General features: G+C 48.2%; 1 protein-coding gene across 2 annotated transcripts; it reads left to right on the forward strand.

Moving 5' to 3' along the window:
• The first annotated feature begins 313 nt into the window (after positions 1-313).
• fxyd5 (FXYD domain containing ion transport regulator 5) lies at positions 314-10,369 on the forward strand. 2 transcript variants are annotated; one of them, XM_069185126.1, is made up of 12 exons: positions 314-423; positions 3,460-3,508; positions 4,549-4,608; positions 5,031-5,123; positions 5,682-5,768; positions 6,258-6,323; positions 7,257-7,322; positions 7,788-7,823; positions 8,250-8,285; positions 8,811-8,885; positions 9,085-9,130; positions 9,422-10,369. In XM_069185126.1, the coding sequence occupies exons 1-12, from the start codon at positions 412-414 to the stop codon at positions 9,444-9,446; spliced, it is 651 nt and encodes a 216-aa protein (XP_069041227.1). In that variant the 5' UTR covers positions 314-411; the 3' UTR covers positions 9,447-10,369. The 2 variants fall into 2 exon arrangements, with proteins under 2 accessions (XP_069041227.1, XP_069041228.1); XM_069185127.1 differs by lacking the exon at positions 7,257-7,322.
• Positions 10,370-10,835: the final 466 nt, after the last annotated feature.

Below are 10,835 nucleotides of genomic sequence, written 5' to 3' on the forward strand. Positions count from 1 at the left end.
GGGACGATGCACCACTGTAGGTGCTATTTAAAAGTAAGAGCAGCTTGCTGTCTTGATAAGTTAAGAAAAGGAGGAAAATGAAACTGGAGGCACAACACCGAGCAGAAAAGGGAGCTGGCACCAGCACTGCAGGATTAACTGTTGCGTCAGCGGAGGCTGATATCTGCAGGGCAGGGCGTGGCAGCGCTGCAGGTGGGAACCCGGCGACTGCGCCGCTCTGGGGCCGGGGGGCGGGGGGTGCTCTTGTGGGCTGAGAGAGAGCAGCAGCGTGCGGAGATAAGCAGCGTCCGGGGAGGGCTGTGCTGAAGGCGGAGAGAGGAAGTCACCAGTGACTCAGGTTGATGAGGTTTTTTTCCGTTAGTCTGTCTGAGAGGAGGGAAGAGCTTTGCGTGCCGAACCTCATCTGGACTGATGGGCACCACGGTAAGGCTGGGTCCCCCCTGACTGTTGGGGCTCCTGCAGGGCAGATGCTGGGGGGGGGGCAGGCCGAGGGAGGGAGATAAGGGGCTTGTGAATTTCGAAACGGTAGATTAGGAGCAGCGGGTCTCTCGCCACAGGCACATGTGCCCCCCCTTGCGCCGTGCTGGCGGTGAGGGCCCGGAGCAGTGGGAGAGAGGCGGCGCCGGCGGGGGTGCTCAGCACGTGCATGAGGCAGGAGTCAAACCCTCACCCCCTCCCCATCGCAGCTCTGCAGGGGGAGGCGCAGGAGCTGTGGCCTGCTGACAGTCGGGCGAAAATTGTTGCCCAAAACCCTCGTAAAACAATCCTCTGAGGGGGGTCTGGGATAGGCCTGAAGACGTACATTCAAACGTACGGTCTTCATGAGCTCTCCCTGCTTCGGTTACCAGGCTCTGTGCTGTGGGGAGGGAGGTCGGGGCAGAATTGGTGCGCAGTGGAACTCCAGGAACGCCGAAGCGGACTGGGGATTTAGGATTGATTCAATCCGGGGGATAATCCTGCCAGATCTGTGGGCGTGTGAGTGTGTGGGCACGGCCACATGGCTGACAACCACCTGCAGTTAAAACTGGAGACATGATGGGTTTCACACAACACCCACAGATCAGGTGCTAAATACCCCCAAAATTCTCCTTGGAGATCCCTGTGATGAGCCATCTGACACGCGAACACTGACCTGACTCCCTGTAGCTGTAAATCTTACCTACAATTTTATTTGGGCTAAAAGGTGCTTTTCCCCGTAGTGACAGAAACTGTGGTGTAAGCAGTGTAAAAACATGCACTGTTAGAATCTTGCAAATTTTGATGCAAATCTGCAGCAAAGAGCAGATTCAATTTTCCTGCAAACCAGGGGGTGATTCAGAAAAAACAGAAATGTGTTTGTATGCTCTGTAATGGTGAAAGGTTTTGTGTTGAATCTTTGAAATATTTTTCAATACAGTCTTGAGTAACAAAAATGAGGTTTATGTGTGTACAGCTCCAGCAAAATTATAAGCAGTCATTCATTAATGTTTAATAAAAATCAATTAATTATTGTGATTAATTGGGGAGGGAACCAATTTTCCAGCTCTGTTTTGGAAGTAAAGTTTATACTCATTTGGTATTAAATTAGCATTATGCTTCGTCTTGTTAACATTTGAAAACTAGATTTCATGCTATTAAGTCTACTCATCACAAAGCCAGGTTGTAGCTCTTTTTTTCTAAAGAAGTGCTTGTTTTTATCATGTTGGTTTTATAGAAGCTCATGAATTCCGTGTCCATTAGAATTGTCTTGTGAGAAGGAGATTTGGAGAGCAGGTTGATTTGAAGAGACGGTGGTATTTGGCCAATCCTGCTACTTCAGTGAAAGGAAATGTTCACCTTCATTATATAGAAGATTTGCTTAAAAATAAACGTACTCATGGTGTACTACAGCTGGACTGATGACTTTTGTAGTTTAAAGATTAATATTTTCATGGCAGCACCAGGCCAGATTAAATGGTTTTCAGCTGTTTTACAGTTCTGCTGTCCACTGACCATTCTGCTGGTAGTAAGTTTATTTTTAAGCAAATCTTCTCCATGATGAAGACTGACCATTCTGCTGACAGGTTTTTCCAGTAGTATCCCTGTGCTATGCCTGTGTTTCCTTGCACTAGTCACAGATAACAGCACGTTTAAACGCGGCAGCTGTTGACAAGGGCTGCTGGCCCTTCACTGATAAACTAAGGTCTTGGGCACATGAAGCAGCTCGGAGAGGCGAAAGGTGACAGGAGAGCACATAACGACGACGAAGGGCACAGATACAGCCCCTGGCCCTGGGAGTTTCTGGCCAAGCGGGTGAGCGGATGTTGATGAGGTAAGGGCAGGCTTGCAGAAGTCGTCCTCCCTTGACAACAGGAAGTTGAAAGAGCGTGCTGGGGGGAAGAGAGACAGGCCTACCTCTGACAGGATGAGGGAGCACAGTCACCAGAGCTGCAGCACTGTGTCTGATCTCCTGTCACAGCCCGCGGAGCAGAGCGCGAGCCTGTCTCTCACCAATCTTTTATGTGAAGTACTTCAATCGCCAATGATGTGGTTGTGATGTGCATGCTCTGTTAATGTTTCTGCTTTGGCAATGCTGTAATTCCCTGGGCAGAACAATAAAGTTCCATGAATTTGAGTATGAGAGCCTTCTCATTTCTTTTTTTTCTCGGAAAAGGACTGAGAGAAGGGAGGGGGGATAAAGCTTCTGTTCAAATTCAAAGATCTTTATTGACAGGAACAATTAATTAGTGTTTCCAAAGCAGGAACAATTCGCATCACCATCTCAGATCGCCAATAAAGAATTATTATTATTATTATTATTATTATTATTATTATTATTATTATTATTATTACTACTAATAGTAGCGAGGCTCCTGTCCTGTTCCCCAGGAGGTGGCCGGTACAGGACGTTCTCAGCTCACACGTGTCGTGCTACAGAAGTTTGTATTACAGTTACAGCTGATGGTCAGGGTCGAACAAAGGCTCATTTTTCCCAGAATGCAGCTGAAAGCTGGATCCTCGCAGTGCGAGAAGGATCTGTGCCCAGCTCGTCCCTGCCCCTGTCTGATTTCACATCGGAGCTTATGGCTCTCGTCTAGAAGCTGGCTAGTGTGGACTGGAGCAACGCTGCCACAGAGTGTGAGAGAGAGAAGGTGTTCTCCTGTTCGGGCTGGGCTGCAGCTCGGGGGACCAGGGGGTTGAGAGAGACGGTGTAGAGGGGAGGGGAGTTGGAAAGAGGGACGGAGGAGACTCACTCTTCAGCCCTTTCTATGTAGTTCTCAGCTATCCAGACTGGGGAGCTCTTGGAACCCAGAGCAGTAGGGAGGGGGGGGGCTGTGACAGCCAATTGAGGGACATCCACCCCACGTGCAGCCTCCTGGGGCTCCCAGGGCCACATGCGTCTCCCCCCGAGATCTGCACCGTGTGCTGTGTGTGTGCCCCTGATCAGCTCCCTGCACAAAGCCTCTGTCTCAGTGTCTCGCCTGTGCTCTCTCTTCACAGATGCTGACAACCCAGCTGTTTGCCTTTGGCCTGCTGTTCACGCTAGGAGGTGAGACATCCATTCCCATCCCCAAAGCCCACTCCACTCCTGGTTTTCTTCACCTCCATCTGCACCCAGCATGCCTAATGCACAGGCACCGGAGCTTTTGCTGCTTAATAGCACTCGCACACCTGCTATTTGTAAAATATTTGTGTTCCCAAAAAAAAATTATTTACCCCCCCTGCACGAATTATGAACAAGCAATTGTGTTGAGAACATGACAAAGGCTGCAGAGGCCACTTGACCCATTAGATCTGTTTGGATTCTGCTCATCTAGCTCATCCAGTTGAGTTCTGTCACTGTTACAGTTCTTGACACCACTGTGTACACTTTCCATCCAGTCATGTACTCCCAGCTGTGTCCAGATTAATGCTCCACATGACGCAGCTCTCACTGACAGCACTGCAGGACCACAGCAGAGTCTCCATCCACTGGAGGAGAGACACAGCTCTCACTGACAGCACTGCAGGACCACAGCAGAGTCTCCATCCACTGGAGGAGAGACACAGCTCTCACTGACAGCACTGCAGGACAAAAGCAGAGTCTCCATCCACTGGAGGAGAGACACAGCTCTCACTGACAGCACTGCAGGACCACAGCAGAGTCTCCATCCACTGGAGGAGAGACACAGCTCTCACTGACAGCACTGCAGGATTATTTCTCCCACTGACAGCCTTTGTGTTACAGAACACCCAGAAAACCTCAAGGGTCTGTTCTAGTGGATTGTTATATCTATTTTTCTACTGAACGATCTACTAGACCAGAAAAATGACCTTCTTCTTTGCAAGCTGTTCTTCTTCCTGTTTTCCGCGCAGCAGCGTTCTGTCTCGTCTACACAGAGCTAAGGCAGCCTCATCGGTTTCCACATCGCTACAGCTGGGAAGCCGCTCGCTCTTGTAATAAGAAATCAGTTGGCCACTTCCTGTCTTTCTGCACTGCATCACGCTGCCCGTCTCGTGGTGCAGCTTCGCTAGATGAGATAGAGCCCATGGGCTGCGGGTGAGGAGGTCAAGACCTAACCTACTGACCGGCTCTCCCCTTTTTTCCAGGCTGCACCCCTGCCAGTCCTGTCATGACAACGATCCCTGCAATCACAACGGATTCTCTAGGTACTCCACAGCTATCACCTCCACTCCCTCTCCTAACCACCCTTCCTCTCTCTCCTACTCTCTCTCCTCCCATCTCCTCCTCTCCCCTCCTCTCTCTCCTCCTCACTTTTTCATGTTCACATGAAAACCTCACTGTAAGCACAGTGCTACTATACAGACCTGCACACACACAGCACACAGTGCTGTAAAATAACAGGCTTTAATACCTTCTTGTGGACCAGCTGCTGCTGTATACCTATGTGCTACTGAAGACATGAATCAGCTTATTGAACAATGAATGAATTTAATGACTTGCTCATTGGTTTAAGTAGAAGTACAGCAATAGCAATTGGTCAGATTACAAGCAAGTGTAAGACAATAAATTGATGAAATTTCCTGATTTTTTCCGTCTGAAGAATACTTTTCTTCTTTTTCATTCCAAGAAGGAAACAAGAGCCTGTCAGACGCTGTAACCACAAAGCAGCAGCCTACAACACTCAACCTGCAGGATGGCGATGTGTTCACCAACAGCAGCGGTACAGTAGCCTGAACACTTGCCTTGAAGTTGGGATTGATAAAAAAACCAGAGAGAAGAAACTGGTCACACTTGCTTGAAATGGTCACGGCTAAATAGTTTGGATTCAGTTGTTTTGTGCACTGAGCTCTGGCGTGTCTCTGACAGGCTGTGCCAAGGTGTCCCAGCAATTCTGGGCCGCTGCATGTCTACTGTGGATTTTCCATGGTTTTTCTGGGATGTCTGGGAATATCATACACTTATGCAGTGATGCATATACCAGCAATATCGTACATATACACACTACAGTATATACTAATGATATAATTCAGGTATTCACTAATGTCAGTACATTTGCCGTAGGTGATATGATTTGCCTTCAGAGCACTTTCACGACTCTGAGTGTTAGTGATGACCTGAACGCAATCACTGTGATGGTTTGGAGGTGGTACACTCTCTCGTCAGAGAGCATTATACTAGATGAACAGCCTTTAGCACATTTCAATACGTATGAGAGAGAGGTGTGCGAGCTGAGTCCTGAGTCCGTCCCTGTGACTGACTCTGGTTCTGGTTTCCTCAGGAGCCCTGGAGGGGTACAACATCAGCGCCACTCAATTCCCCATGGATTCTGATTACACCGAGGGCCTCAGCACCACCACGGAGCCAGGTAGGACAGTCCATGGGGCTTCGGGGGGGCTGGTACTCCGCGGCGAGTGTGGATGTTGAATTGGACCCCAGAACCGGGTCAGACTGCTCGGCTGCAGCCCAGGTCATGAGCAGTCTTTGGGAGTGTGAGTGTTCCTGCAGGACCCCAGGCGAGGTGTGTAGCTCAGCACTTTTCCTTTCTGAGTTGAATCTGTAGTTTCACACCGCAGTCATTGTCTGGGGTGTCTTAGAGACCAGCTGTCTGGTCTGGGGGGCGTCGGTGTGTCTATGGGTGTCACTCAGATCATTTTGGGTCCAGTTTACCAGCTTCTTGAGTGCTTGTAATTTCACAACCTGCAGACACACTGACTGGCCCTCTAGGATCAACACTGAGGATGTCTGCCGTAAAACAGGCAGCAGTGCAAAACCCTGTAACAATGGTTACTTCCAAAGGTCTAAAGCTGTGAGTGGAGTAAAGTCATCATCTCATGTCTCTGTTTCTTCCTCCCAGCCTCCTCTACCACTACGTCCGTATCCTCGACCAGTGCAGAAACACAGAGCTCCACTTCCTCACAAGGTAAACAGGGCTGAGAGATTCTGATAGAAAATGAGCAACATCACAGCACCTTGAGAAGACTGATCTGTTTTCTGAAGAACTGTGTCAGAAATTGTGCTGTCTGTACCTGGGGCTCTCAGGGGCTGAACTGAGCCAGTTACTGTCCTCATGAGCCCAGATTCACAGTGACCTTTAACCCCTGACTGAAGACCCTCCAGAGCCCCTGAAGGACTGGGACTCTCAGGGACTGAACTGAGCCAGTTACTGTCCTCATGAGTCCAGATTCACAGTGACCTTTAATCCCTGACTGAAGACAGTAGAGCCCCTGAAGGACTGGGACTCTCAGGGGCTGAACTGAGCCAGTTACTGTCCTCATGAGCCCAGACTCACAGTGACCTTTAACCTCTGACTGAAGACCCCCAGAGCCCCTGAAGGACTGGGGTTCTCAGGGACTGAACTGAGCCAGGTAGGACAGTCCATGGGGCTTCGGGGGGGCTGGTACTCCGTGGTGAGTGTGGATGTTGAATTGGACCCCAGAACCGGGTCAGACTGCTCGGCTGCAGCCCAGGTCATTAGCAGTCTTTGGGAGTGTGAGTGTTCCTGCAGGACCCCAGGCGAGGTGTGTAGCTCAGCAGGTTTCCTTTCTGAGTTGAATCTGTAGTTTCACACCGCAGTCATTGTCTGGGGTTTCTTAGAGAGCAGCTGTCTGGTCTGGGGGTGTCGGTGTGTCTATGGGTGTCACTCAGATCATTTTGGGTCCAGTTTACCAGCTTCTTGAGTGCTTGTAATTTCACAACCTGCAGACACACTGACTGGCCCTCTAGGATCAACACTGAGGATGTCTGCCGTAAAACTGGCAGCATTGCAAAACCCTGTAACAATGGTTACTTCCAAAGGTCTAAAGCTGTGAGTGGAGTAAATTCATCATCTCATGTCTCTGTTTCTTCCTCCCAGCCTCCTCTACCACTACGTCCGTATCCTCGACCAGTGCAGAAACACAGAGCTCCACTTCCTCACAAGGTAAACAGGGCTCAGAGATTCTGATAGAAAATGAGCAACATCACAGCACCTTGAGAAGACTGATCTGTTTTCTGAAGAACTGTGTCAGAAATTGTGCTGTCTGTACCTGGGGCTCTCAGGGGCTGAACTGAGCCAGTTACTGTCCTCATGAGCCCAGACTCACAGTGACCTTTAACCCCTGACTGAAGACCCCCAGAGCCCCTGAAGGACTGGGACTCTCAGGGGCTGAGCTGAGCCAGTTACTGTCCTCATGAGCCCAGACTCACAGTGACCTTTAACCCCTGACTGAAGACACTAGAGCCCCTGAAAAACTGGGCTCTCAGGGACTGAACTGAGCCAGTTACTGTCCTCATGGGTCCAGATTCTCACGCCTTGAAAGGTGAATCCAAGAGTGGAGATGAGAATTACACAAGAGAAAAAAATACTTAACGTTTCATCAAATTCCTTTCTCTGTTCGTCTCCCAGGGAACCAGGACAACTCTGAACAAGCAGGGTCTGGAGGTCAGTAGCCTTCCATTATTACTGCTTGTCCAGTAATGATGTGTCTGGGGAGGGCCTGTCTACCAGAGGTTTCAGGAGATGGCGATGTTGCAGGACACACCTGTCACTTTCACCAGACTGCCCCTGAGCTGGGGGAGGAGGAAAGGGGGCTCTTCTCCCCATTCCGGGTCACGGGGCAGCAGGAGTCTACCCCAGAAGCCCACTAACCCACCAGCATGCTTGTGGACCGTGGGAGAAACCAGAGCACCTGGAGGAAACCCATGTAAACATGGGGAGAACATACAGACCACACACAGAAAGCCCCTGTGCCACCATGTCACCCCTGAGCCCTTTCAGATGAAGCTGCCATACCAGTAAACAGGCTCCTTGTGTAATGGAGAGAGAATAATGCTCAGTCATTTAACATGTGTTTCTCTTCTATCTTAGTTAAAGAAGACAGCAGCGACAATGATTTTAAATACGGTAACCGGATCTTCATTTTTACTGTAAATCTTAAAAGCCACTGAAATGTTCACATCGGTGTCACTTGTCCTGCTCAGTCACAAGACAATACAGGTGCAGGGCTGAGGGGACACAGTCCAGCTGTGGTCCATCACGCTGTCCCTGACAGTCCTTCAGAGGAGGAGCTCAGCTGGGGCTGTTGTTTTTAATCTGGGGTCGGATTCCTTTAATTGTATCCCTTCCGCTCTGCTTACAAGAGTTACAGCAGTGAGCAATTTCAGGCTCAGCAGATATGAATGGAACAATTAGATCTAAAACGTTTTCCTAAATTAAAACTACAAATAAAACACTGCTTGTGGGACAAAGGGTTTATATTGCATATATTTAGCTCTTAGAGCAGGATTGAAGTCGAATTATCTTGAGTTCTTGTGAATAGGAGACACAAACAGTGCAGCGGAACTGTTCCACATGACAGAGCATGTGGATTTTGACTTGTGGTTGTCAGAGTTTGTAGCGAGAGCATGTCTGTCTCCTTGTTCTCTCCAGATTACTCCTTTCTCAGACGACTGGGCCTGGTGTTTGCTGGCGTACTGTTCATCATGGGCATCCTGGTCATGAGCTGTGAGTTCAGCATCCTCCTCTGTTCTCCTTCTGACTTGCTCCCGGACAATCCCATCACCCCCCTCTCTGTTTCTCGCACTCCCATCATCCCCCCTCCCCGTCTTCCTTTCTTCTGTCTCTTTTCCTCGGTCACTCCTGTCCTGCGCCAGCGCGAGGCCCCTAACTCTGTCCTCTCTCCTCTCTCCTCTCTCCTCTCCAGGTGGCAGAAGCTGCCGGATGCCGAAGTGCCGCATGAAAAAGGGAAAGTAAGTTTTGCACTGTATGACTTCCCAGAGCTTGTGGTGGAGGTTACAATATCTACCAGCAAAGTGAACTGCCAGTATTGCACAACTGCTTGTATTTGTGTTTCATTCCAAATGACCGCGCAGAGCTTTAGATCAAAGGTGTGACCTCGTCCCCTGAGCTGGAGAATTGGAGAATTCCCCAAGGGCAATCCCCACTGCACTACACTTTATCGCTCTTACTGGTAACAGGAGCAGTGACATGCAGAAAGCTAAGTATCCAAGACATTAATTATGGCTTTGTTTCTGTCCTAGGAGCTACGACTTGACCAGAGTTTGAGAAGACAGAGTGAAAGTGTACTTTAATAACTGGTTTAAAGGGGGAAATTTCGATTTCCTGCTCAATGGAAATGCGACATCAGAGAGGATATTTGAAGGTGGTTTTCAAAAATGTAAAAAAATAGTTTGAATCCAGTAGTTATTCCAAATCAAGACCAGCAGGCTGGAATTCAAGGACACATCCGGAAGATCATCAAAGGAAAATTCCTGGTTAATATATATATATATGTTGCCTAGTTTAAGTAATCAGAAACCCATGGAATATGTCAGGAGATGCACTGTAGAGGCAGAGACACCTGGCATTTTGTGTGTGTGCTGTTTTGTTCTGCTGCAATTCAATCCGGAGATTCCTTAAGAAAATTCCAAGACTTGCGCTCAGAGACTGGAGAGCTGATTTCCCTGCACTGCCTGTTCAGTAGCAATCTTTGGAGGGTGGATTCTCCATTGAGAATGTAGCCGATACAATAACTGGGAGGCCTACATTTTTTTGTAAGACATTTAGCAATATAGTGAATAGATCAATGCTCAGTAAGAGGAGTTGTTGTCTTCCGAAAGAGCATAAGTGAACTCATCAATGATATTCCTCCACTTTACCATGGTACTGTAGTTCTGAGCTCTTAAGAGTTTTCCTGAGGTGTCCTAAGTGTCAAACCCTCCCTCATTGTTGTGTGCTGCACTGGGTCAAGGGTTTCCCATGATGCACCTGGAGAGATGTGAATTAGGGTTATCCACAGTGTTCCCATGATCCTGGGCAGTACAGAAACAATTTCTCGTCGCCATTTCCATTGGCTCATGATTTACAGCTGTATTGAAAGTGTAAACAATTTCCTCTTTTCAAGGCCATCTAATGGCTTTACCATATTTACATGACTGTTTTTTAAATTTACTTTTATTCGTTCCAGTAAAGAGTATTTGGATTTTCAACTGATCTCCTGTGATTTTACCATGATCTCACTGTGATTTGCTGCACGATACTGTTTTTAATCCTGATCTCAATGGGCTTTACTGCACTGTACTGTGCATTTACCCTGATCTCACTGTGATTTACTGAACTGTACTGTGCTTTTACCCTGATCTCAATGGGCTTTACTGCACTGTACTGAGCTTTTACCCGGATCTCACTGGGCTTTACTGCACTGTACTGTACTTTTATCATGATCTCACTGCATGTGATTACAGTACACTAGACTGTAATTTTACATTCAAGTAGGTAGCTGCATCAGCACACCCAAAGAAGGCTCCACAGTGGAAACATTGTTTCTTTTCTTCTCTTTTCAGCCTGGAATAAACCTCTACTTGTTCCTTTGTCATTTTACATTGCTGACTTTGTTTTTTATAGTTACCTCTGAATCAGTAAAATAGAAGTAGTATACCATCAATGAGAATCAAA

Source organism: Lepisosteus oculatus, chromosome 27 (genome assembly GCF_040954835.1).
Source record: "Lepisosteus oculatus isolate fLepOcu1 chromosome 27, fLepOcu1.hap2, whole genome shotgun sequence".
Classification (NCBI taxonomy): domain Eukaryota; kingdom Metazoa; phylum Chordata; class Actinopteri; order Semionotiformes; family Lepisosteidae; genus Lepisosteus; species Lepisosteus oculatus.